General features: G+C 42.7%; 1 protein-coding gene across 1 annotated transcript; it reads left to right on the forward strand.

Annotated features, from left to right (window-relative positions):
* The first annotated feature begins 677 nt into the window (after window positions 1–677).
* On the forward strand, window positions 678–26,408 carry LOC117735279 (myosin-9-like). The gene is made up of 43 exons (XM_034539844.1): window positions 678–1,082; window positions 4,846–5,036; window positions 5,201–5,341; window positions 5,459–5,615; window positions 5,896–5,923; window positions 6,435–6,528; window positions 6,942–6,962; window positions 7,779–7,871; window positions 8,154–8,217; window positions 8,633–8,731; window positions 9,032–9,175; window positions 9,824–9,919; window positions 10,036–10,112; window positions 10,302–10,496; window positions 10,832–11,005; window positions 11,163–11,336; window positions 11,804–11,918; window positions 12,162–12,352; window positions 12,640–12,761; window positions 12,935–13,004; window positions 13,098–13,258; window positions 13,378–13,486; window positions 13,849–13,980; window positions 14,151–14,357; window positions 14,449–14,586; window positions 14,680–14,803; window positions 15,142–15,313; window positions 18,145–18,357; window positions 18,549–18,693; window positions 19,091–19,297; window positions 19,391–19,495; window positions 19,917–20,069; window positions 20,320–20,568; window positions 20,924–21,136; window positions 21,330–21,542; window positions 21,698–21,859; window positions 22,275–22,403; window positions 23,007–23,095; window positions 23,233–23,356; window positions 23,632–23,840; window positions 24,084–24,192; window positions 24,358–24,530; window positions 25,418–26,408. Exons 2-43 carry the CDS (start codon window positions 4,851–4,853, stop codon window positions 25,524–25,526), a joined length of 5,886 nt encoding a protein of 1,961 aa, XP_034395735.1. The 5' UTR covers window positions 678–1,082; window positions 4,846–4,850; the 3' UTR covers window positions 25,527–26,408.
* The last annotated feature ends 655 nt before the right edge of the window (window positions 26,409–27,063 follow it).

The following is a 27,063-nucleotide window of genomic DNA, read 5'->3' on the forward strand; positions in this document are numbered from 1 at the left end:
ATATATATATATATATATATATATACTTCCATGTCAGTTTGCCCTCTTTACATTTGTTTCCTCTCCACAGCCAGTTTTCTGCTGTGTGTCATGTTTCCAGCAGTGCCACACCCCTGCTCCTGTTGCAGGTACAGACAGGGCTCTGCATTCCTATACACACGAACACACAAACACAACACTCAACATGTTCTGCCAAGATGCTCTTGACTTTCTTTCAATAAAGTAAACAAATACACACTTAACCAATTTACAGTTAGTATAGTGAGTGGCCTGTTGGGTGTAAGGTGAACATTTTCATTTGGAAAAAGTGTAGTCTAAACTTCACACCAGGTGTCCAGATATATCGGAGAGCAAAAATAGTATAATTAGAAATATTTGTAATGCTATCTGCATATAGATTTATTCAGAATAGTGCTGCAGCTAATTGCTATTGAATAAATAAATACAAATGTCATTAACTGCAAATGTCCTTTGCACATCCAAAGAGCCAGAGTTCAGTCTTCAGATTGCTTGTTTGATTGTGAACGTATTTCTTTCCTCTGCGTATTGTACAACCATTAACCCCGTGCTGCCTTCAGGACATCCAGGACACATCTCACGCGAGAAGAACATTTCCTGGATGATCACCAAGCTGTTTTTCTATTGCATAAATGTATCCGAATGAATGAATCACGAATGCACACCTTTAGCCCATCTTTACATTGCGCCTCTCGAGCCGTTTAGTTTGCAAAGCGGCACCTGAGACAAGAAAACAACGCATCTACTTTTTTTTTTTTTGACATACTTTGCAGTGACATCTCATACCTCCGGGGTTTCACGTCGAGCTCTTGAACGCATCGCAAACGGGCGGAGCGTTTCAATTTACCTGCGAAAACTAAACTGGGCGGATTAAAGGTGCAGCTCGTCCGTCCTCGCAGAGACACACCCGAGCAGCTGGACCACATGAGAGCGGAGAGACGCGTCAGAAGACAAGCTTCTTCTTTTTAGTGGAGAAAGTGTCTTCGAGCAGGACTTTGCTGCTGCAAACACGGACAGGAACAGACGACCCGAGTTCACACTCAGTGCCCGCCATTGAAAAACAGGTGTGTTGTCGTTATTGTTAATTTGTATGGCGAGCTGGGTGCTGTTAACTGAGTCTTCTTCAGCAGGTGGGCCTTCCTATGAGCTACGGCTGTAGTAGCTAGTGCACATGTTTAGCAGCATGAACCGTTGTATGTGAAGAGGGAAACAGAATAGATTTAAAGTTTGAGAACGAGTAGAAATATGTTCGTTTTGATCAAAATGCCCAGGTGTTTTCATCAGGCATTTATCACCTGGTATATCACCTGGTAGTCTGTGAAAATGTATATTTATTTTGGTCATTGGGCTATTCAAACCTCTCTGGTGCTTTTACTGAGTCGAGGCTGTTGTGACATATGAACCCACAGCGGACTAAGTTATCGCTTCTCTTTCTGATGCTTGCAGGACGAACGAGCCCCCAGTATGAGCAATAATATCAAATTCATAGGGAATATACAAACATCGCTTTCCAATCAAACGGGTTGCTGAACGCCGTTTAGTTAAAGGTGAAATAAATGCTGTTCGTTTCGCCTGAAATAAAAAAACCTTTTTTTTTATCTTCAAATGTAGGAGTGGTTTAATTATTAGTTTTTACAAGGAGATTATGATAATTGTGTGGGCAGTGGCAACTTGACAGGAAAAACAGGATGTTGAAGGAACATGATTTTTTTCATCTCAGGTATTCTCTGTGTAGGCTTCTGTCATGTTTATTTAGTTTGTCAGGTGACTGCTAATATGATTTTCTTTTGCTTTCTCATGCAATTGAGTGCACACGCTGCTGCTGCATTTTTCCCCTCAGGATACACATTTGACACAAAAGAGGACTTGGTTTTGTGTTGACGGTGAGGAGTTATGTCTGCCAAGACGGCTTCAGCTGGGGCCATATTTCTACTCATTACTTGTGAAAATAGTTTGCAGATCAAAATGTAGGCTTCCCCTTTTCGTTCAGCCCGGAAATGAGATGGCTCTGCCGCAATTCCCCACTTCTGCTCTCGTCACCTTTTTTAAAACCCAATACTGACATCTTGTTGCGCTGAAACCTTTTGCCTCAACTTTTTTTTCCCACCCGTTTCACATCTTCAGCTTGCACACAGAGCTGCTGATGTACCTGTCCATTTAAGAAACAGCTCCTCGCTCACTTCGACTAATCCCCTAATGTGTCAGTGCCACAACGTTGTCAACCCATCGGCCTGGGACCAGCAGCCGGGCTGCCGATGGCCGGGCTCGTGCTCACTGTTGGGTGAGCGCCATGGAAGTCCAGATAAAGCAGGGATTGACTTGCAGCCTAGAACAGGAGAGAGCCGGAGACTGAAGACGCTGCTGAGAACGTGCACAATGAGATCACAGGAGAGGCGGATTAAACGAGGCCCACACAGACAATAGGAGTGGCGAGGTTAACCAGGCGATCCTGTCGCTCCAAACATGGTTTAATTGTCTTGGCAAGAAACCCTCCCAGTCAGACGTTAAGGCGGACCTCCTCACCCTGAGGTTGGGGAAGCAGTGGATCCTCTGAATGACAAGAATCGACACCGAAGCGTGGACGTGAAGATTGACGTAGTTCGTCTTGTTATCGTGAACCACAGAGTGTCAGACTGTGCAGAGGTAGAGTGTGTGTGTGTGTGTGCAACTTCCTGAGGAAGTTGGCCCATGCAGAGCTTTAACGGTGAAGCTGCATCCGTGTGAATGTCACACGTCTTCTGTGTGGTCATCATGTGCCAATGGTTTTGAGTATTGATGATGCATTCAGGACCTGGTTCCCTTTTGGTAGATATGGGAATGCTCTTAGCGTTGTCTGACCTGCGGCAGTTTTGATTTTGGTGCTGCATGATAAAACCAGAAGAAATGTAACTGCGTTCCTGGTCCTCCTCCCCCACTGACGTTGAAGAGTCTGAGCACATAATTAACTTAAGAGAGACACGGATGACACCTTGCGCACTGATCCCTTTATCCCTCGCTCTATAAACACACACGTATACACACACGTGCTCGGATGTTTTTGTCATGATTCATCCTCTACCTGAGAGGAGGCAGCTGCTGCTGTGCAAACATTCATAGAAACATTTATAGTTGTATGACTAATATCAGCTTTTGATTGACAAGAGAAAAGTCTTTACTTGGTTTTAATCCCCTGGGGAATAGTGTTGCACATTTTTTGGCCATTAAAAATAATTTGCGGGGGGGGGGTTGCTTATCCCAACCGAGGGTCTAAGGATATAGGGTGGACAGATTATAAGATGTTGTGTTTTTGGGCTAGATGGCTGAAGGCCTGGACATTGTTTTTCTTTACAATGTCTAGAAAAACAGTCACTCGACTGTTGACCTATTTTACCTACGCCGATGTTTATTGTAATATTACAAAATATTTTATTTTCATGAAATGTTTTTTTTCTTGCATGAATTTGATGAAACCTAATGACCCTCTTGAAAATGAGATGATGCATGGGGATTATCTTGTAAATATGAAACTGGTTACAAATTACTGAAGGCAGAATGGAGGTAGTGGACTTTATCTTAATTTTGTGGTGAGTTGTCTTCAGGGTGTGGTCGGTGCAGAATAACATTTCTGTCTGTGTCCAGACTTGCTCCTGACATTCCTCCCTTGCCTCCCTCTTGAGTCCAAAGTCTCCCTCAACCGAACTCCACCAGCCCCTTTCCACAACTCCCACTGGAGGCTTTAAATGCTCTGAGCCAGCCTCACTCTCCTGATGCCGAATATGTAATATCTGCACATGTATGTGGCGGAAAGTGGGTCTAGAGAGGGAGAAGAATAACAATGAGGAGTGGGAGAAGCAGTCGAGAATTTGTGGAATTCTGTGTTTAATGACCTGGTGAGGAAGGAATGTGGGTCAGACAGGTAATGAAGGACGGACGGGTAAAATTGTGGAGCGTTAGTCACGATGGAGCTCAGTTGATCAGCTATTATGTTTCAATTAAATATTTGACTTTGACTACAGTGACTTTTACCCATCCTCTCTACATCCGTTTGTTTCAAAGCACTTTGGTGCACAGTTAGGAGTATAGGTCATGGGTAAAAACGTTGCATGGTCATAATAATACAGCGAAACATGAAGATGGCTGCTGTGGTTGTAATGTGCCCAAACCTGTGCTATACCTCCTGAACCGTTCATTTCATTACCTGGAAGAGTTCACATCCGCTCACTCGCACACCTCGGTTCAAATTGGTGTAAAAAGTGTTAATGAAAGTATGAAGCCCAATAATAAAAGCTTCATGTGCAACAATGATGACTGAGTTATGACCATGTTAATTTATCATTATGTTTTTGCACCATTTTGTTGGTTTAGTACCATAAAACTTTGTAGGAACACAAAATTCAACACTCAAAGTCGTTTGTGTTGAGGCTTGTTGGCCACGCCCATAAGAATATTGGCAACAAATTACTACAAAGTAAAGTAGGGCATTTATTCTTTCCACCATATTTGGAAACTGCCACTTAATTACTTCGACACACACACACCTTCTGGCAATGTCGTCATATTGCAGAATCCCCATGACCTACATCCTGCTGTCTTTTCCATGGTTTTAATGCATTGATTAATGCATATGAATGCAAAATGGTAGAGTATCTGAATTTGGCTCACTGTGAAGAATGTCAAGTCCTTCATACCGAAATATTAAGTTCACACGGTGAAGCCATCTACACTAAAACAACAATAATAATCACAGTGAAGTATCAATTTTACCTTTTTTGATTCCAGCTCTTCTTCAGGTCAGACTCTACAAAAATAGCTTCATAGTTTGAAATGTTCTCTTTCTCTCTCCTAAAGCTACCATGGCGGACGCAGACCAGTTCCTATATGGGGACCGCAGTGGGACCAGCGCCCCTCTGGCCCAGGCCGACTGGGCCACCAAGAAGCTGGTGTGGGTCCCCTCTGAGAAGCTGGGCTTTGAGGCCGGCTCTGTCAAGGAGGAGCAGGGAGAGGAGTGCATGGTGGAGCTCAGCGACTCTGGCAAGAAGGTAAAAGTGGAGGATTTCTCCTTGAGTCTAAATTTTGTTTGTTTCTTAAGTTGTTGACTAGGTAAATAACCCATATCTTCATTTCAAAATGTACAAATTCTTCCGCAATTGTAGTCTGGTTCAGGACATCCTTCTGACGGGTGTCTTTTCTCTGTACATCTCAGGTGAAGGTAAGCAAGGATGACATCCAGAAGATGAACCCACCCAAGTTCAGCAAGGTGGAGGACATGGCGGAGCTCACCTGCCTGAACGAGGCCTCAGTGCTACACAACCTCAAGGAGAGATACTACTCCGGACTCATCTATGTGAGTTTGGGTGGACATTCTCATGTAACGGGTCTCCTCTTAATGGCAGTTGTTTATTGAAGTGCCAGGTTGCATTAACACTCCCCTCTGACAACAACTATCTTCTGTCTTACCCAGACGTACTCTGGTCTCTTCTGTGTGGTGGTCAACCCGTACAAGTACCTGCCCATCTACACCGACGACATAGTGAACATGTACAAGGGCAAGAAGAGACACGAGATGCCCCCTCACATCTACGCCATCACAGACACGGCCTACAGGAGCATGATGCAGGGTACCACAGTTGCATTTGTTAAACAGTGTGTCAGCTCCAGTATAAATAAGCCAGGGTGCCTCTTTGACCCTCAGGCAAAAACACAAAGATTTTAAATTCACAATGATGAAAACAAACCTTCACATTTGAGTAGCTGGATCCAGAGAATCTATTCATCGATGTATTCATCAACCACAGAAACTGTTAAACAATTGCATGTCGTATTATTACTGGGCGTCACTTGTGCTGCCTGTGTTTTGTCTGTAATGTCAGGACTTTTTCCTCTGTCTCTTCCCCTCAGATCGTGAGGACCAGTCCATCCTCTGCACGTAGGTCCTCTTTGTATCTTCACAATAACATTTTTCCTTTTATTCCTTTTTGGCACTGATTCATACAGATGCCTGTTGATTGTAGGATCACGCTTGAATTTTTTTGTTCCTTTACGACTTAAACTCAGTGTAATGGAGCTACATTTTTCTTAACACAAAAATCCTCACCCTTAGCATCATTTAATTTCTTTTCACAACATCGTATGATTATTATATTATAGCGGATTAAATTTGCCATGTTATAATTGCATTGTAGATGTTGAAGTTATCAGGCTCTTATCAGCACTTGCTGATTTTCTGTGTTTGGTAAAATAAATATGTTCATAGTTCGTTCTTGACCTTGGAAGCAGTTATTTTGTATTTGTGCAGGCGATGAGAAATATAACCGCTCAACCGGAGTTGTATTTATGTCTTTATTCTTGTGTAATGTGTCTCTTTTAATGCCTGATCTGGATGTTCAGACTTCTGTTTGAGCAATATTGTGTGTTTTTAAATCTTTCTTTCTCTGCAGTGGGGAATCAGGAGCAGGGAAAACCGAAAATACCAAGAAAGTCATTCAGTATCTTGCCCACGTTGCCTCATCTTTCAAGTCCAAGAAAGACCAGGTCAGTAACAACTGTTTTTCTTTTTGTTCCCTCGTCTCTTCCTGATTCTCTCCTGATGGCTAATCTGAAGGTTTTGAAAGACCTGGATGGAAACCCTTGTTGTTTTTTGTTGTTTTTTTCGTCCTGTTCTTCCCCTGATATCCGCGTGGGTCCATCTCTATGAAGCAGTCTAGCAATTACTGTGCATTCCTCTTTCAGGCCTCGACGTGCCCGCCTCACCTCTCGGTGTAAAAGTGAAACGCATGTGAATGTGTCCGCTTGCACTCGTATTCTTTATATGTATGTTGTTTCACAAGAAATGGTTGATATATCACTACTTCATGGTACATCAGGCGACTCTGCAGATGTGTAATGTTTTTGCTGAAGTTGGTATCAAATGTGTTGAACTCTGTCCTTTTTCACCTCTTCCACAGGGCAATGCAGTTTTATCACATGTGAGTTCATCTCTCTGGCTCCATACGCATGGTGTCTGACTCTTTATGCACTTCTCTACTAACAGGAAATGTTGTATTGGTTTTATCTGGGTTTTCTCCCCAGTTTTCAATCTTTATGCTAAGCTAACTAGCTTTCGGCTTTTGCTTCATATTTAGCATATGGGTATGAAAGTGGTATCAATATTCTCATCGAACCCCTCATAAGCTTTAGGTAGGAGATCAAAAGTTTGTTGAAAAATAAGTTTTCCATCCATTATAAATAGTCTGCTGTGGGATTAGAGGATAAAAAGACGACACAGCAGAGTAGTTGAGCCTTCTGAGATTTGTCCCAAATGCTGGAATACACCTCAGTGTGTGTGTGTGCCTGGAGTTTTAAAGCTGTATTGGCTGACACTGTCCCAGTATTATTCTCAATCTGTTCGGTCCAGATTTGATTAATTGTGCTGTAGTTTGTATCCTTTTTAAAGTTGTTTTGGTGCACTCCTGCATCTCTTTTTGGGGATCTTGGCTAACCGGCTTGTTTGTGCCTGCATGAACAGGGATGTTTTTACAGAGTTTTTTTTGTTTAGTGGGCTTGCTTGTATGTGTGTTGGAATGTGCAGGATTCAGTATTCGCTTGTGGTTGATTTGGGAATGACATCCCCGGAGGTGGTTCTTTTTAAAACACCGCCTGAATTGTTTGTTCTTTAGAAGACATTGCAGGCTGCAAGTAAATGCACGATTTTTAAGCTGCGCTTGCCTGACCGATTTGCAGCTTAGAGTCGAGATAAATAAGTTACTGCTGTCTAGTTTTTGAGACTGTGTGCTTTCTGTCAGGGGGAACTAGAGAAACAGCTGCTGCAAGCAAACCCCATCCTGGAGGCCTTCGGCAACGCGAAGACCGTCAAGAACGACAACTCTTCAAGATTTGTAAGAAGACGACTCGAAGCCTCTGAAAACTTAATGGCTTTTCTAAATAACATAACGTTCATGTCTAAGGAACAATCTAAATAATCTGCATTAGATATTGTTGGCTTTTGGTTAAACTACAACGCCCACTACAAACCAGTGGGAAGAGCCAACATGTACACAAGTCTTTGAAACTTTGGCAAATTATTTTGTGTTCATGTAGAGCTCTGTCCCTCAGAGTTGGAAGCTGACTGTGAAAATGGGGCCTTTTTGAAATGTTTTACCTTGTTTTTTTTATTGTAGGGAAAATTCATCAGGATCAACTTTGATGTCAACGGATACATCGTTGGAGCCAACATCGAAACATGCATCCTTTTTTTTAAAAATCTGTCGCTTTTTTGGGGTATGTTTCTGGTGGAGAATTACGGAGGCTGCGTTGGCAATTATAGATGAAAGTTCAGCAGGCTCATCTCGCTTCACGGCATGGAGACCCTTTTGCACCAGAGCAAGAGTACTTTGAGTTTCGTATAGACATAAATATAATAGTATTTACAATATTAAATATCAAAATGCCTAATTTTGACTTAAGTAGCTGCCCAGAGCCTTGACATAATTTCCGAGTGATAATGTCAGTAAATTCCAGTCAAATGCAGACTTATCCCGTCTGAATCCTCTCCAAGACATGGCCACAAGGTACAAAAATAAATATGTGCTTCTATCCATTTAAAGTTGCTCTTGTCCTGCTCCGTTTGCATGTTTGTCCTTGACTGAAATGTAACCAGATCTGCTGGAGAAGTCTCGGGCCGTCCGACAAGCTAAAGATGAGAGGAGCTTCCACATCTTTTACTACATGCTGACTGGAGCGGGAGACAAGCTGCGCTGTGAGACATTTTATTCCAACGTGAATCTGTCCAACTGGGCTATATCATTGATGTTTACTGAACTCAAGAGTTCATGAGCCAAGACATTTATTACACAACTGAGAGATGCACGGAAAGTAGCTGATTTATTCGACCAATATTGAAAACTGAGCTTCGCATCTCTCAATTCAGTTATTAGTGTCTGTAATACAACGGTGCAGAAGTTGGATGCATTCAAGCCACATGAAAACATACCGATTTCTCTCGTCTTAAAATGGTAAATTCTTCATAAATGGTTCTCTCCCCTTTTTCCCTGTTTAGCTGAGTTGTGTCTGGAGGATTACAGCAAGTACCGCTTCCTGTCCAATGGAAACGTGACGTTACCTGGCCAGCAGGACACGGAGCTGTTCACGGAGACCATGGACGCCTTTCAGATCATGAGCATCCCAGAAGAGGAAAGAACTGGTACCTGATCATCTTGGTTTTTTAAACTTGTTTATAGGGCTGTGACCAAGGATTTATTTTAATTATCAAATGTTTCCTGTGAGGTTTGTTTGGATGCCCTGTTTGTTTATTACGTGCACAAGGACACACACACACACACACACACACACACACACACACACACAGTAGACTGCAAGCTACTAAACATGAATGTAAACAATGCAGGATTTAAAATTATATTTTAAAAGATCAGCTTTGCATATGTTTTATGAGGATGAAAATGCATTTCAAACATTTGTTCGAGCTCAAGGATACATACTCATTTGAATGATACCAGCAAAATGTTGGCATTATTGCTCATCAAAGCAGTCGCCGGTTTGTTTTTCATGGACTTATTTATTGACGTGGATGTTTTAAATTCTAGTAACATTGTCTTTTTATTTAGAACAACTTGAGTGACATTCCTGAATGCAAAACCAAGTTTTGTCAACTTTTAAAGAGTTTGTTTTAAAAAATCTTAATGAGTTTCTATGGGTGTTTTCTAATTTATTGAATCTAAATTATTTTTGAATAGGGTGAGATTGTCAAACGTGTGGTAGGGTGACTCCTAATCTTCATCATGCGATTGTTTCTTCTGCTGCACACCGTGACCTCTTCTGTCTCGATCAGGTCTGTTGAAGGTGATGTCGGCCGTGCTGCAGCTGGGGAACATGAGCTTCAAGAAGGAGCGTCACTCTGACCAGGCCTCCATGCCCGACGACACTGGTACGCTCGTTTACACAGACGCACGCATGCTGTCCGTCTCATTTTCGTAAACCTTCCCAATTCATCAAACATCCACCATCACATCCTCCAATGTGAACTCCCTGTTTCACCCCCAGCTGCCCAGAAAGTGTGTCACCTGCTGAGCATCAACGTGACCGACTTCACACGAGCCATCCTGTCTCCCAGAATCAAGGTCTGCATGGCAATGAATACATGATTTGTTTCTTTGATATTTGATCATATAAATGTTAACCATATTCTTGAAATTATCATAATTGCTTGATGCAAATGTTCACCTTTCTTGTCTGTCAGTTTAAGGATGCAACGTCACAACATTTTATACTTTAGTATTAGTATTACGTTGGAGTATTTGTTTTTGCAGGTTGGCAGGGACTACGTCCAGAAGGCACAGACCCAGGAGCAGGCTGAGTTTGCTATTGAGGCTCTGGCCAAAGCCTCTTATGAGAGGATGTTCCGCTGGCTGGTCTTGAGGATCAATAAGGCCCTGGACAAGACCAAGAGACAGGGAGCCTCCTTCATTGGCATCCTTGATATTGCTGGATTTGAGATCTTTGAGGTGAGTTGTTCAGTGCTTGATAGATTGATAGTTATGCATTGTAACTCTCGTTCTGGGATCAGGCGGAGCACTCTGATGGGGCTTGGCCACTCTGGCAATACTGTTTAATGCTGCATGCTATAGAGGCGTGTCAAAGTTCAATTTGATTAAACGATGTGGGTTCAATTCACAACCAGAAGTCAATCACAAATTCCTCATAGAAATGAATGGACAACAGGCAGACTGACTAAAAGCACCTGTGGGGTTGTCCTGTGCTGGTTGAGCTTCTGAAGAAAGTTGCAGATTTTTAATTATCGGCCGTTCAAGTAATGTTTTTTTCTTATTCTCCCTTGCAGTTGAACTCATTTGAACAGCTGTGCATCAACTACACCAACGAGAAGCTGCAGCAGCTCTTCAACCACACCATGTTCATCCTGGAGCAGGAGGAGTACCAGAGGGAGGGCATCGAGTGGAGTTTCATCGACTTCGGCCTCGACCTGCAGCCCTGCATCGACCTCATTGAAAAACCTGTAAGACTTCTCCCGGTTATTATTCCGCCCCAAGACTCGTGCAGATAACCCTGACAGTACTACAAAATATATTTGTGTAACACAAACTCTGAGACATGTGATTGTTTGAACTGCAGACTGACTGACGTGTGTTTGTTTTTGCCTTCGTTCATCACAGGCCGGTCCTCCAGGCGTCCTGGCTCTGCTGGATGAGGAGTGCTGGTTCCCTAAAGCCACAGACAAGAGCTTTGTGGAGAAGGTGGTTCAGGAGCAGGGGACAAACCCCAAGTTCCAGAAACCCAAGAAACTCAAGGACGACGTTGATTTCTGCATTATACACTATGCTGGAAAGGTCAATGATCACTTGGTTTATATATTGTTGAGTTTGTGAAAGTGTTCTATTATTGGTGGACTAACATGAAAGGAGGATTTTGATTTTGTGGAGGGAGCTCATATAAACATACTTGTATTTGAACAATCTTAATCTGCAGTTGAACTAGTATTTAAATCTGTCCTATTAAAAAAATACATTAGTTCCCTTTTTTTTTAATACACAATTGAAGTAAAAGCAGCTGACAATTGTTCTTGTTTTCAACCACTAGATGGCGACAACATATTTCTCTGTTCCATTTCTGGGTACACAAAGCTGGGCCACCATTTGCACAGCATAGACATTGAATTTGTAAACAAATTCAACCTCATAAAAACATTCTGTGCTTCAGAATAAAACGGCACATCACGCTTCATTAACTCAAAAACAATAGTCTGATGACCTAAACTGTGCAGCCCTTCATTATAAACACGTTTCTTCTAGTGCAGGTGGACTACAAAGCAAACGCGTGGCTGATGAAGAACATGGACCCTCTGAATGAGTGCGTGGCCTCTTTGTTCAATCAGTCTACAGACAAGTTCACTGCTGAGCTGTGGAAAGACAGTAAGTAACTGAATTTATCCAAAATCTTGTTGATGCAAAACTTATTGGAGATGCAACATTTGTTGCCCGTTGAAGATCCATGACTGGAAATTCTCGGGCATTTCCAACAAACTTTGTGGTGACATTGTGCAGAAAATTAATTTCATTTTTCTAAACGCAAGTGTGCATTGGACATGACCTAGTTTAGATATGTCAGCGTCATGAAACACACCGACAACATTGTTGTCCTCCGTGTCCTGGCAGTGGACCGCATCGTCGGCCTGGATAAGGTGGCAGGAATGTCGGACTCGATTCACGGTGCATCCAGAACCCGGAAGGGCATGTTCCGCACTGTGGGCCAGCTGTACAAGGAGCAGCTGAGTAACCTCATGGCCACGCTCAGGAACACCAACCCCAACTTCGTCCGCTGCATCATCCCCAACCACGAGAAGAAGGTACAGAACAAAGAACGACACTGGTGGTATAAGTGAAGGAACGTTCACTACAATGAAGTACCGATGTACAACGAAGAAGAACATAATTAGAGGTTAATGCAGTCTTCTGCCTCATTTGACATGTGGGAATCCACCATTACTCATTAAAGTCCTGACACATGGTTTATTGGACAAGCCGGATTTGTTTATACAGCCCGATGTCAGATTTGCAAAAATCTGTGACCATGGCAAATCTGACACTTTATTCAGATGACGAAATAAAAATTATGTTTTTGTTTCTTCTTCAGGCTGGTAAACTGGAGCCTCACCTGGTTCTGGACCAGCTGAGGTGTAATGGAGTCCTAGAGGGGATTCGCATCTGCAGACAGGGCTTCCCCAACCGTATCGTCTTCCAGGAGTTCAGACAGAGGTGACAAACAAAACTCATACCTGACATACTCTATATTTTACACACACGATTAAAAGCCCAGTCCTGGTCTAATCTTCAAGTTCCAAAGTAGGACGAATATTAAAAATAAAGACCAAAAAAGTTAGTCAAACTACTTTAATACTGTAATTTAATTCTACTGGTCTGTCTCTCAGGTATGAAATCCTCACTCCAAACGCCATCCCAAAGGGCTTTATGGATGGCAAGCAAGCCTGTGTGCTCATGGTAAGAAAAATAAATCGGAAGAAATGGCTCATTGTTGTCTATTTCGAGGTTTAGGGCTTGTCACTGAGTCTCTTCATGTCGTCTTAATGTCAGATCAATGCTCTGGAGCTCGACCCAAACCTGTTCCGCGTCGGCCAAAGTAAAGTGTTCTTCAGAGCCGGAGTCCTGGCTCACCTGGAGGAGGAGAGAGACATAAAGATCACGGATGTGATCATCAGCTTCCAGGCCTGGTGCAGAGGATATGTGGCCCGCAAGTATGAAGGATTGACACTGAACATATTTGATCAAGAAACGTAGTTGAATGAATACAATTAACAGAATACACTTCTAGACAAGATGGCAAATATGTGACTTGTTTTGTTTCTTACTTCAGAGCCTTTACCAAGAGACAGCAGCAGCTGACGGCCATGAAAGTTATCCAGAGGAACTGTGTTGCTTACCTGAAACTCAAGAACTGGCAGTGGTGGAGGCTTTTCACCAAGGTAAGAGCTTAATGACGCTGCTTGTTACTAGACAACCCAATAATGCAGCAGTAGTTGAACAGTGCTGAAGGTCGGGGTTAAGAAAAATAAGAGTATCCAGATTAAAACGTTTTTGGTATTTCAACAAAAGAGCCAAAAGTCCTGTTGTGATTAACTCTGCAGACTTTTAGTTCATCTTTATAATTTAATCGGGCATCTATTGATCACTAACCTTTTTATTGTACTGTAGCTGCACTAATAGTAGCTAAGAAAATGCTAATCTACAGATTTCCGTTCAAAGTATTCAGTTTCTCACGAGGGTACCATTTCATCTACCCTGAGAAACATCTCCATATGTTCTAATAACGTCTTTTTTTTTCCAGGTGAAACCTCTGCTGCAAGTGACTCGGCAGGAGGAGGAGATGCTGGCCAAAGAAGAGGAACTGGACAAAGTGAAGGAGAGACAACTGCAGGCTCAGCAGCAGCTTCAAGAATTTGAGTCTAAGCAGCAACAGGTAGGAGTCTCCATGAAGAACCCAGAGGAAGCATAAGCTGTGGTCTGCCTTATTTTAATTGTTAACGTGGCTTGATTAATTAGTGGATCTTCATTAACTCTTGAGTCTTCTTAATTCAGAATGATGCAGCACTGAGATGTAATTATAAAGTCTCTTTTTTCCGCTGCTAGCTGAATGCTGAGAAGTTGGCTCTTCAAGAGCAGCTCCAGGCAGAGACTGAGCTGTGTGCGGAGGCTGAGGAGATGAGATCCCGTCTTTCCACCAGGAAGCAGGAGCTGGAGGAGATCTTACATGACCTGGAGTCTCGCCTGGAGGAGGAAGAAGAGCGGGTCACCGGGCTGCACACAGAGAGAAAAAAGATGCAGCAGAACATCACGGTCAGTGAAGTCTTGCGAGATAGAGAATGTGAGATGTGATTGGGGGGAAAAAACGCTTCAATATTTCAAATTGTTTACGTTGTTCATCCAGGACCTGGAGCAGCAACTGGACGAGGAGGAAGCATCCAGACAGAAACTCCAGATGGAGAAGGTCACCACGGACGCCAAGCTGAAGAAGCTAGAGGAGGACGTCATGGTGCTGGATGACCAGAACAACAAGCTCAACAAGGTCTCATACGTGTTAACGTAGCAGAACAATGCTGCCTAAATAATTAAATACCAGTTACACCTTTTTTATTTATTTCTTTTTGTATAACCTCAGGAGAAGAAACTTATGGAGGAGAGGATCTCTGAGTACACCACCAACTTGACCGAGGAGGAAGAGAAGTCCAAGAGCCTGCAGAAACTCAAGAACAAACACGAAGCAATGATCACAGATTTGGAGGGCAAGTATCTGTGCCATAAATATATTTGTTTGGGATACTATTTTATTCCTTTTGTTAAAATATATGCTTTTCTTTCTTTTATTCTTAGCATCACATTCCCATTTTATGGCAGAGGGAAGAAAAGTAAAATGGAATAAAAAAATAAACTTCCCCCTCTCACACCACCCAAACAAATATCACAGCTATGTGAACACAATCAAGCTCTCTTAGTGTAGCGCATTGCGCTGGCTAATAAAAAAATGATGTCTCTTAATTGCGAGAGCCTGTAATCGGATGTGTTGCACCAAAAACTATTTAATTGTGACTGAAAATGTGGGTTTCGGTCTTCTCTCTCACAGATCGTCTAAGAAAAGAGGAAAAGGTGCGTCAGGAGTTGGACAAGAACCGTCGTAAACTTGAGGGAGACTCCAGTGAGCTCAGTGACCAGATGGCAGACCTGCAGGCTCAGATTGATGAACTCCGAGCTCAACTGGCGAAGAAGGAGGAGGAACTCCTCGCTGCACTGTCCAGGTTTAAGAAAAATAAATACATTTTTAAAGGTTTAGACGCAGCCTGTGTGAATGTTCTTGCAAAGCAAGCTTATTTGTATAGCACATTTCAACAAGGCAATTCAAAGTGCTTCACATAAAACCATTTTGCATAATGCAAAAGAAAACAAGATTTAAAAACAATTCACATTCATTAAAACATTAAAGCAAGAAATTGAATGCAGTAGTGAGATGCAGAAATTGATTGATATCCTTGAATCTGGTTCAATTAAAGGCAACAACAAACAGAAAAGTCTTCTATCTGGATGTTATGGAGCTGAGTGTCTCTGAAGGTCTCTGCAGACCTGCAGCTTTCAGATATGTTCCAGATATGTGGCGCAGAAGAACTGAACGCTGCTTCATGTTTAGTTCTGACTCTTGGAACAGAAAGTAGACCAGTCCCAGACGACCTGAGGGGTCGGGGTGGTCCATAAGGTAGCAGCAGATCACAAATGTTTTTAGGCCCTAAACCATTCAGTGCTTTATGAACCAGCAGCAGGATTTTAAAGTAAATTAAAAAAGTAAAGACCTCAGAAGTGGAGTGATGTGATCCACTTTCCTGGTCTTAGTGAAGACTCGAGCTGCAGCTTTCTGACTTTTTACAGAGACCTGTGAACGAACCGTTACAGTAGTGAGTCTACTGAAGATAAATGCATGGACAAGTTTCTCTAAATCCTGTTGAGACACAAGTCCTCTAATCCTTGATATATTCTTCAGGTGATAGTAGGCTGATTTTGTTCAGGTTAAGGTCTGAATCATAACTACAGATGGATTTCTGGCTTGGTTTGTGGTTTTGAGCTGAGCGCTGACTTTCAATCGTTCGTCCTTGGGACCAAAAACAATTACTTCTGTTTTATCTTTATTTAATTGAAGAACATTCTGGCACATCCAGTTGTTTTTCTTCAATACATTTAGCCAGCCCTTGTATGGGATTATAGTCCCTGGTGATGTAGGTATGTTGATTTGTGTCGTCTGCATAATTATGATAACACACTTTGTTGTTTTTCATAATCTGAGCCAGTGGGAGCATGTAGATGTTGAACAGACGAGGCCCCAGTATTGAACCTTGGGGAACACCGCATGTCATGCTAGTCAGCTCTGATGTGTAATTAGCTACAGACACAAAGTATTGTCGGTCCTTCAAGTAGGATTCAAACCAGTTAAGTGCTGCGCCAGAGTCCAACTAGACTTTTAGTCTGTCTAGTATGTCATGATCAACCGTGTTAAATGCAGCACTGACATCTAGTAATACTTAGACTGAAGTTCTGCCACTGTCTGTGTTTAAGTGGATGTCATTGAAAACCTTAATGAGCAGTTTCAGTACTGTGGTGCTGATGAAAGCCGGACTGGAAGACAGCAAAACAGTTTATTCTAAAAGAAATTTGCAGGCTTACTAATGTTTCTTCGCAGCCTCATATTTCCTTTTCTATAAATCAAGACAGGAATGGAGAAGGCTCGCTTCAAACAGGGCCCTGACTGTTCCTGAAGAGAATTCGTGGTCTCACTAGCCTCGTAGTCTGGACCTAAAAGATATCCATTAAAGCCTTAATCCTGTAGGAGAGATAGAGGATGGTTATGGAGCCGTCGTGAAGGCGGGGGAGGGGCAGGGGCTTTGTGCTTTACCTTTGCGGATTGTGCAACTGGCTGAGGAGTTGGAGCCAGTGGCGGAGGTTGAGCTGGGGGTGGACGTTGAGGGATTTTAGGAGGGAAAATGGGAGTGCGGCGGTGAGTGAATCTGGTTCCAGCAGTGACCAGCGCTTTCATGAATTCAGTGAACTCCAGGTGGGGGGAGGAGGGGGGCCTGGATGGAGTATGGGGGTGGAAGTAGGTGCCGGTAAGGGGGGGGGGGGGATCAATCCTTTATGGTGAGGTTGGAGACTCCTCCTCTTGGCTCTCCTTAGGCAGGGGGGGTGCATCCTTTCGGTGAGGTCTCTACGACGATGCTGGGTGGTTATCTCTTGTTTAGACTCCTTGTCGCCTGTCCTTGGCAGTGGGAACAGACGGGTGCCGCAGGAAGAAAAATTAGAGGTAAACAGTTTTACCCCTGACTTGTTCAGGCAAACTCCATTTGCCTTTAAAAATATGTCTGCGCTTCCAGAAAAGCTAAAAACTGTAAGAATTTACTGAATGGTCAGTACATGCAGTTGACAGCCATCTGTTCAGTTCAAACAGCCTGCAGTACCTTTCATCTCCTCCTCCGACTGGTGGAAGAGGGCCACTGATAAACACCTCAGCATTGACAGAGCTGACTGTTTAACAAGTCTTGCATCAGAACTTCAGACTGTTGCTTCACAATATCATAGCTTTCCGTGTGCGTGATGTTTTTCACTGTGGGATGGTCAGCCACAATGTCCTTTTTTCCCCTCATGTTAGAGACCATATCCGTCGAAAAGCAGAGTATTTTTGTATTCTTGCTGCACATCATTCTGACATATTTTACCAACTGTCTCAGGACCAGTCAGTAGCTTTACGTTCACATTTACACTGTTCTTACCCTGCTTTGAAAACAGTAAATCTGTTCAAGTTGTAGGCTTGGTTGTTGTGGAGGTGTTTTACTTTTCCTAGCGGTTCTCTGCTGCATGCAGGGGTTGAGGAGGAGTTCTGCCTGCGTGGTAGTGCAGGCCAGCCAGTCGCATCACAAATCTCATGGTGCTGAGCTCTGTTAGTCGTCCTCCCACATGCCGCCTCTTCGGCTTTGCACCGAGAGAGTTCTAGGGAGGACTACCATTCGAGGATTGCTTAACAGCGAGAAGTGAGAACTAACACACGGGAGTACCTGCTTGTCAATCTCATTCCTCGTTATCTCACCTTCAGGATCGAGGAGGAGGCTGCAGCCAAGAACATGGCCCAGAAGAAGATCAGGGAGCTGGAGGCTCAGATCTCCGAGCTGCAGGAGGATCTGGAGCTGGAGAGGCAGGCGCGAACCAAGGCTGAGAAACACCGCAGGGACCTGGGAGAGGAGCTGGAGGCCCTCAAGACGGAACTGGAGGACACTTTGGACTCCACCGCAGCACAGCAGGAGCTCAGGTAACGGTCAAAACTACGTTGTCTTACTGCCAGAGGTGTGGTGTTTTAAAAGTGTTCGATGGACAGATCGTCACGTGGAAGGCTCCGATGGCAACATGATTGTGCAAATGTATAAATTGTATTTGTTTCGCTTCTGTTCTCTCCTCACTTCTCGTTGTTTCTATATTCACTTCCTCATTCTGTCTCTCTAGGTCCAAGCGGGAGGTGGAGGTCACCTCTCTGAAGAAGAATCTGGAGGACGAGGCCAAGATCCACGAGCAGCAGATGGCTGACATGAGACAAAAGCACAACCAGACTTTTGAAGAGCTCAATGAACAGCTGGAACAGGCCAAGAGGGTAATGGCAATGGCAGTCTTTTTTATGTAGCACATTTCATTACAGGTAAACTCAAAGTACTCTACATATAAAGGCAAAATATTAAAATACTGTCTAGGCAAGAACATGGGTACCTGAAACAACACAAGCGTACAGCCAACCACATGGCAAAGAAAAACAAAACATCAATGTAACCAAATAGAAACCCCTGTGCACACGCACACTGGACCTGGATCTACTTCTTGGTGCAGCGATGGAGTTGTTGAATAAAAAAATGTCAAAGACGGCAGTGAAATCAAACAATGGTAGAATCGAAGTTCTCTGCAAGGTTGTGTGTGTGTGTGCAAGACTGAACTTGGTGGTCAATGCTTGACAAACATCTGAATAACAACAATCGCATGCTTCATGTGTGCTGCAGAACAAGGTGTCTGTGGAGAAAGCCAAGCAGGCTCTGGAGAGCGAATGGAACGAGATGCAGATCGAGATGCAGACTCTGACACAAGGCAAAGGAGACTCTGAACAACGTCGCAAGAAGGCCGAATCCCAGGTCCAAGAACTGCAGGTCAAATTCAGCGAAAGTGAACGACAGAGGCAGGATGTGTCCGACAAGATGGCCAAGATGCAGGTACGGTATTTAAAGACTGAGTGAATGCGAAGTAAGTAGGATGGGTTGAGCGGCTAATTTAAGTTACTCATTTTCTTTCTCTCTGGTGTCTAGTTGGAGCTAGAAAATGTAAACGGCCTCCTGAGTGAAGCAGACGGCAAGAACATCAAATCCAGCAAAGACCTTTCTAGTACAGAGTCTCAGCTGCAGGATGCACAGGTACAAACACAAATGCATGGTTATTTTGTCAAATGCACTCTTGTCTGAAACAAGAAGTCGATTTATTTATTATTAATGTCCACATATATATTTCTTTTCTTTTAGTTTTTGAACTGTTCTAAAGCCATTCTTGGAGCAAACTAAATATCCAATAATGTCTCTTTGCATCCCTAATCTCTTGCAGTATGTATTTACTTAACACATTTCTTTAGATTCAGTGTGAGCAAGGATATTTATATCCCCAATGTCTGTAAATCTAAAATTATAGAAAAAAAGACTAATTTCTTTCTTCTGGTCTTTACTGATAATAAGCACTGTCTAGAGCTAATTCAGCTTTTAATAGTGCACGTTTACTATGATAACTAATATAGACAAAAAACTATTTTTCTAACGTTTGTCTTTTCCCTTCTCTTACCACCAGGAGTTGCTCCAAGAGGAGACTCGTCAAAAACTCTCCCTCTCCACCCGTCTGAGGCAGATGGAGGACGAACAGAACAACCTGCGGGAGATGCTGGAGGAAGAGGAAGAGGGCAAGAAGAACGTAGAGAAGCAGATCACCACTCTGCAGACCCAGGTCGGTGCACAGTGTCATGCTCCATCTGTGCACTTAAACAAAGCCCTGGTCTATGCTTCACATCGCACACATCAGCAGTTATTTAAATTGTACTGTGATTGTACCCAGATCTTTATCATTCAAGAGTTGATTTCAGACTGGCCTCAAATCTGTGATGGAGAAGGACATCCCTCCCGTAGTCCACAATGTCCCCGAACTTTCACACATTTTTCTTGTCCTTCTGATGCCCTCTTTTCTTCCACGTCTTCAGCTGGCAGACATGAAGAAGAAGCTGGAAAATGAGACCTTGTCTGTGGAGGGGGCAGAGGAGGGCCGCAAGCGATCACAGAGGGAGTTGGAAGGCGTGATGCAGCAGCTGGAGGAGAAGACGGCACTTTACGACAAACTAGACAAGACAAAAACCCGTTTACAGCAGGAGCTGGATGACCTCATAGTTGACCAAGACCACCTGAGGCAGATCGTCTCCAACCTGGAGAAGAAGCAGAGGAAGTTTGACCAGGTATCATGTCAACCGTGTATTTTGTGCTCAGGGCAAAACCAAGTAATCATTCACCAAAATGCTGCATATTTTCCTTTTGAAAGTTGAGAGGGTTATAAGATTATATTTAATTTAACCACGTATGTTTTGTCACCTATTTTGAATGGAAGACCTGGTCAAGATGTCTGCATTTAAAAAGTTGCGCACAAATAAGAAAAAGCAAAACTCAAGCAACGGATACAATTATACACAAAGTGTCATGTTGTATAGAAAACACAAATCTGAAAACGTTGGATCATTCATCTCAAATAGTTTTGAATGCACTGTTGATGATTTTAGGGGGAAGTAACTGCCTCTCCTGGTCTCCTCTCCCTAGATGCTCGCCGAAGAGAAAACTATTTCTACTCAGTACGCAGAGGAGCGTGACAAGGCTGAGGCCGAGGCCCGAGAGAAGGAAACAAGAGCACTGACACTGGCCCGCGAGTTGGAGACCATGTCGGACCTTAAAGACGAGCTAGACCGGGCCAATAAGATGTTCAAAGCTGAGATGGAAGACTTGGTCTCATCAAAGGATGATGTCGGCAAGAGTGTAAGAGAAAAAACACATCTTTTGGTGCACGGAGAGCTGGAATAATGGGTTTGGGCTAAAAATGTCAACCATGGAAACTAAAAAGCTAAAAAGATTGCATCATTGCTCTGTGGTTAAAATAAGAGCAGATTATTGCTCATAATCATTGGCAGCATTGCTTGATTATGAGACAATGCAACCTCCCTGTTTGCAGGTTCACGAGCTGGAGAGGTCAAAGCGTGCCATGGATCAGCAGCTGGAGGAGATGAGAGTTCAGCTGGAGGAGCTGGAGGACGAGCTGCAGGCCACAGAGGACGCCAAACTGCGTCTGGAGGTCAATATGCAGGCCATGAAGGCCCAGTTTGACCGAGACCTGCAGGCCAGAGACGAGCAGGGAGAGGAGAGGAGGAAACAGCTGGTTAAACAGGTACGAAAACAATACACTAAACACTTCTTTTTTTTTCCCCCCCACAAAGCATTGTACAGTTATATATCAAATTCAATTTCTGATACATTTGCTTGCAAGAAAATGTTAGTTTTACTGAGAAAATCGAGAATAAAGATTTATTATTTCCTCTTCAGGTGCGTGAGATGGAGATGGAGCTGGAAGATGAACGCAAGCAGCGTTCTCAGGCCCTCTCGTCCAAGAAGAAACTGGAGCTGGACCTGGGAGAGCTTGAGGTCCACATCGATGCTGCCAACAAGGGCCGCGACGAGGCCCTGAAACAGCTGAAAAAACTCCAGGTAAAAGATGCCTCCATGCGCTCGCACAAGCAAACTATTGCCAAAGATTGGCTTTGCTAATGGTCCAAAATGTAATCACTAGTACATGAACGGGCACAAAGACAAATTCACTTCCAAATGAGTTGGCAAGTCTCATAATACACAGACTAATGCTGGAAAACCATTTTATTGCAAGTTTTCTGATGCTAATTACACATTTGTCAATAAATCACACCCTACAGGCTTTTTATAAACTCATAGAATGAAATATCATCTTTAATCCCATGTGGTCAGTTATACATGGGGACATACCAGTAACATGAATTAAAAAAATTAGTTTGGTCCTTTTGTGAGCACGTGCCACTTTAAAGTGAGTAGGCAGTCCTGTCAACCACTGATTAGTGAATCCCTCATAATGATGCCGTCTCCTCTCTAGGCTTTAATGAAAGAGCAGATGAGAGAGCTGGACGATCTGCGTTTGTCCAGAGACGAAGTTGTCAACGGAGCCAAGGAGACCGAGAGGAAGCTCAAGGCCATGGAGGCAGACGCCCTGCACTTCCAGGAGGTATGACGGGACACCTGGAAAGTACATGGTTTGGACAGTTACTTAGACTCAACCAGATATTATAGATGAGGTATATAATAGGATGGTGCATATGCAAAAATAAAACTTAAACATCTATACAATTGGGATAATTTAATAACAATTATTAGTATTGTTACTATTACTCCTGGTTGTATTTTTTTTTATATTACTGTCCCAGTGTCCTAATTATGTGAATCTAACCATGTTTTAGTGTGTAGTATGTTTACATTGGCAAAAGGAAGTTAAATCTAATTAAAAGGCCATCCTGCATACTAGGCTATTATGAATTGACTGTCAAATACATCTTTAGAAAAACATTTTACTGATCTTTGAGCTTGTCAACTTTAGAATGGGCTTTAGCTGTTTGAGTGATGTCAATAAATGTACGTCGTTTTCATATTAGCGTACGAGAAGTTTGTCGGTGCACTGCCTTCAATGGATTTCCGTGGAACGGGATCGCTTTTACTTGTTTTTTGTTCATTGTATGTAGTCAAACTAGCTCGAATTGCACCATTGCTTCCAGGTAACAGTCCCAACAGCATCTTCAGTATTGGCTTTGAACTATTTGTCTGCTTCCTCCAGGATCTCGCCACTGCAGAGAGAGTCAAGAGACAGGTTCAGAGCGAGAGAGACGAGCTCCAGGAAGAGGTTGGAAGCAGCAACGTCAAGAAGTATGAACCAAGAGATAGTATTGAAATAAAAACACATAAAATGCACCCAAAGATATAGATAAATGTGAATCATCCACATTTCACAACAATGAAGGAAATCATTCATACTGTCGCTCCTCTTCCACACTCGTTCCCAGTTCTCTGCTGGCAGATGAGAAGAGGAGGCTGGAGGCTCGTATCGCCCAGCTAGAGGAGGAAATGGAGGAAGAGCAGCTCAACACCGAGATGGTCAACGATCGTCTGAAGCGATCCACACTGCAGGTACGGACACACAGCATCGCAGAGATGTTGATCATATGAGCTGTTCATTTTATCTTTATGTTTGCAAGTAGGAGAAAACATTCAGTGTTCAGTGTAAACGGAAGGATTGTGTTCACATGGGTGGCTGTGGCTCAGGGGGTAGAGCTGCTTGTCACAAGGTTGGCAGATCAAGACCAAGTTGGTCTATTATGGCTCCTAAATGCCTACGTAAAAAGGAATACCCAGGAGTACTGAAGTATTGACAATGCTTCTCCACTGCATGTTTCTGACATTAGACCGAGCAGCTGACCACGGAGCTGGCTGAAGAACGCAGCGGCTCCCAGCGGCTTGAGGGGGCTCGCTCCCAGCTGGATCGCCAGAATAAGGAGCTGAAAATGAAGCTGCAGGAGCTCGAGGGAGCCATCAAGTCCAAGTATAAATCCTCCATCACCACCCTGGAGGCCAAGAACGCTCAGCTGGAAGAACAGCTCGACATGGAGTCAAAGTGAGTCGAAGTTTCCTGACTGACCGCAATAATTGTCATGACGGCTCCATTTCTGCGTGAACCTTTTTGATGCTGCACTTTGTAGCTATTTTATTTTGGTGTTACAAAAAAAAAAATCCCTGGATGCTAAAAGTTTCAGGAATTGGTTCTGTGTACTCGTGATTTAGTACAGACATTTTTTATTTTGTATTAAATCAATAAAGCCCTGTACTGCATCCTCACTGCTTTTCCTACTCGATTCAGGGAGCGCCAGCAGGCCTCCAGGTTGACCAGGCGCACGGAGAAGAAGCTGAAAGAGGTGCTGCTGCAGGTTGATGACGAGAGACGCAACACAGACCAATTTAAAGACCAGGTAAGCCTCATCACTAATCTATTTTTTTTTTTTTACTTTTACATTTTTAGATGTTGAATGGAGGACAGAGGAGTCTCGTTGCATAGAATGTTTTCCTACTTGAAAAGTTGCTCGTACCGTCTTTGGCACTTGTTCCTCCTCATTAAGTGAGCCATGTCTCTGCAGGCGGAGAAGACGAACAGCCGGATGCGCCAGCTGAAGCGTCAGCTAGAGGAGGCGGAGGAGGAGGTGACACGATCCAACGCCCAACGTAGAAAGCTACAGAGGGAGCTGGATGATGCCACTGAATCGACAGACGCTATGAACCGGGAAGTCAGCACTCTGAAGAGCAAGCTCAGGTAGAGGCCCCTATAATGTTTTTATCATGTGTCAATACATTCATTATTAAAACATTGCCTCATCCCTTCCCCCGCACACGCATACATCCTCTCAACTTGCCATTAATATCAATATTCCATCATAGCTTCAGTTCAAATATAAATATATATCTTTCTATAGAGACAACTCCCCCCTCTAAGTTTTACCCATTTTCTGTCAAATTTCCTGGGTTGCCCTTTAACATCTTGCATCATTTTGTTCAATGGGGTGCGATAGTTCTCTCATTCATTGTTTCACAGAAGGTGGGTTCTTTGCGTTACAGTTAATTAAATAATTATTAAAAGTGTTTATTTCCACTGTTATTACACCTTTTGAGCATTGCTTTGAGTATTTATTTTTCTTTGGAATGCACAGCATGTGTATGTGATCCCCATCATCGGAGTTGCATCTTGGACATTTCGGCTGCAGCAGTTCAGTCCCAATTCATCTCCTATGTGGGGTTTATTACATGTGGTGAAATATGTTAAATTGTAATAGATTTTCCCATTCTTATGTAACTACTTTTCCTATTTATATTTGTGCTGTGCAGAGTTATGGTTAAATTACTTTCATCAATCCCTTTTGTGATTTTGCATTCGGAATAGCTGAGACTGCAAATGTTAACTAGAAAGCCTGCATTGCGTGCCGGGGATGGGTAAATCGAAAACGGAGCTGCATTAAGTTTCTGTAAGGTCTGTTTACAAGTCTTAAGAGTACAGCTGCTTGTGTGAAAAAAGTTCCATAAAGCCTTTTGTGGCTGCATTACCTTTTGCAATACATTCATCAATACTGTCTCATCTTCTCTACTTGTATTAAGTATTTGTGCAGCACCCGACTTTGTTTGATCCATTATTTATTTGTTTTAAAGACGTGGGGACGTGCCTTTCAATATGCGACGTGTCATAAATCGCTCTGGCCTGGACAGCGATGAGGATGTGGAGGTGAAGACTGAAACACCTGAGCCTGCAGCTGAGTGAACGGAGGAGGGCCAAGAGGGAAATAATACAACGACCACAGTCAACATGCAGATAGAGTTTAAAAAACAAACCAACATGAAAGCTAACAAGTAAGACTTTTTTAAAGAGGATTTAGCCATTGACACTCGTCTAATAGCCTTATTTCTACTTTCCATAAAATAAAATTATATTTGGCCAAAAGATCTATTTCAACTTAGAAAAGTATGTGTCAAGCCTTAGAAAAACACTGCTCACTTTCACTGTCTATTTTTCTACTTGATGGGTATATTATGTATTAAGCTTGTAACAAGCCATTGCAATTTAGGTTTTATTTGTGGTTGAGGTTTACGTGCCGTTGCTGTACCATTTTTGGGGGAAAACACTGGACATTTTATGCTTGTTTTGCACACATATGGGTCTTTTCGGGAATGTTTGATGCTTCACATTTGTTGTTGTCAGCATAGATCTGCATTTGTACTGTCGGCTTTTCCTCTGTCATCATTTCATGTTATTACCTCAACCAATTTTGCTCAAATCCAACACAAACAAAACAGACATTTTCAGTTCATCAGAGATTAAACGCACGTTGGTAGAAATGTTGTACCATTCTCTATGATAGCTTGGTTGATGTATAATTTATCTCTGATTTTACACTTTATTAATAGTTGGTGGTGGTTCATGTTGTAGCTCTTACTGTACTATGTTTGGTGCTATGCTTTGCACAGCTGAGGGGGGTTTCTATTGGCACATTAGCCTCTGAATGTTTCCATGCATATTTTAGATTTAGTATGATACCCTAACAGTGTATTATCAAACCAATTATGTCATATTGATGCCAATATTTTAAGGCTAATATATATTTAAAAAATGCCTTAAATGAAATAAATTGACAAATGCATTTGACTTCCTCGCCTCTTGTATGATTTGAAAAGTTTTGGCTGAAGAATAGTTCTAATTTCAGATTCGTTAAAACAATGCTTGCATGCCAACACACACACTTGACGAGGTTATCGCTCCTGTGTATGGCTGTGAAAAGAGCCCCTGTAATGCAAGTACTCTGGGAGAAGATTACATCTGTGTTGTACATTTCTTCTCAAAGTGAACCTGAGTGAATGAACGATCTATAATGGCTGTCCTTCTACTGTAAATATATTCATAACCTCCCTTTTTAAAATTATGCCATGAGAGAAAGCTGAAACTTGGTCTCATTAAGCATCACATCAACAATGGAATCTTTGAACTGTAAAACATATGAACGTTATAGTGGGTCTGAGGTTACGAAATGTCACCCCTCCTGTGCCAACTGCTTTTTTTTATCAGGAACTATAGGAAACTCAAAGTATGTGCTCAGAAGATGAGAGGGCGATATAGTCTGGAATATTTTTCAGTTGTGTGAAGGAGTTATGCAGGTTTTTTGTAGTATAAGAGAGGGTATGCTGGTAAGATTGAGGATGTGTCTAGTAGTTTAGAAAGTATAATTCCGTTTACTAGTTTCAATAAATGCAGGTAAATAGTTGCACTAATGTTGTCGTGTGTGTGTGTATATAAAAAAACGCAT

This window comes from Cyclopterus lumpus, chromosome 1 (assembly GCF_009769545.1).
Source record: "Cyclopterus lumpus isolate fCycLum1 chromosome 1, fCycLum1.pri, whole genome shotgun sequence".
NCBI lineage: Eukaryota > Metazoa > Chordata > Actinopteri > Perciformes > Cyclopteridae > Cyclopterus > Cyclopterus lumpus.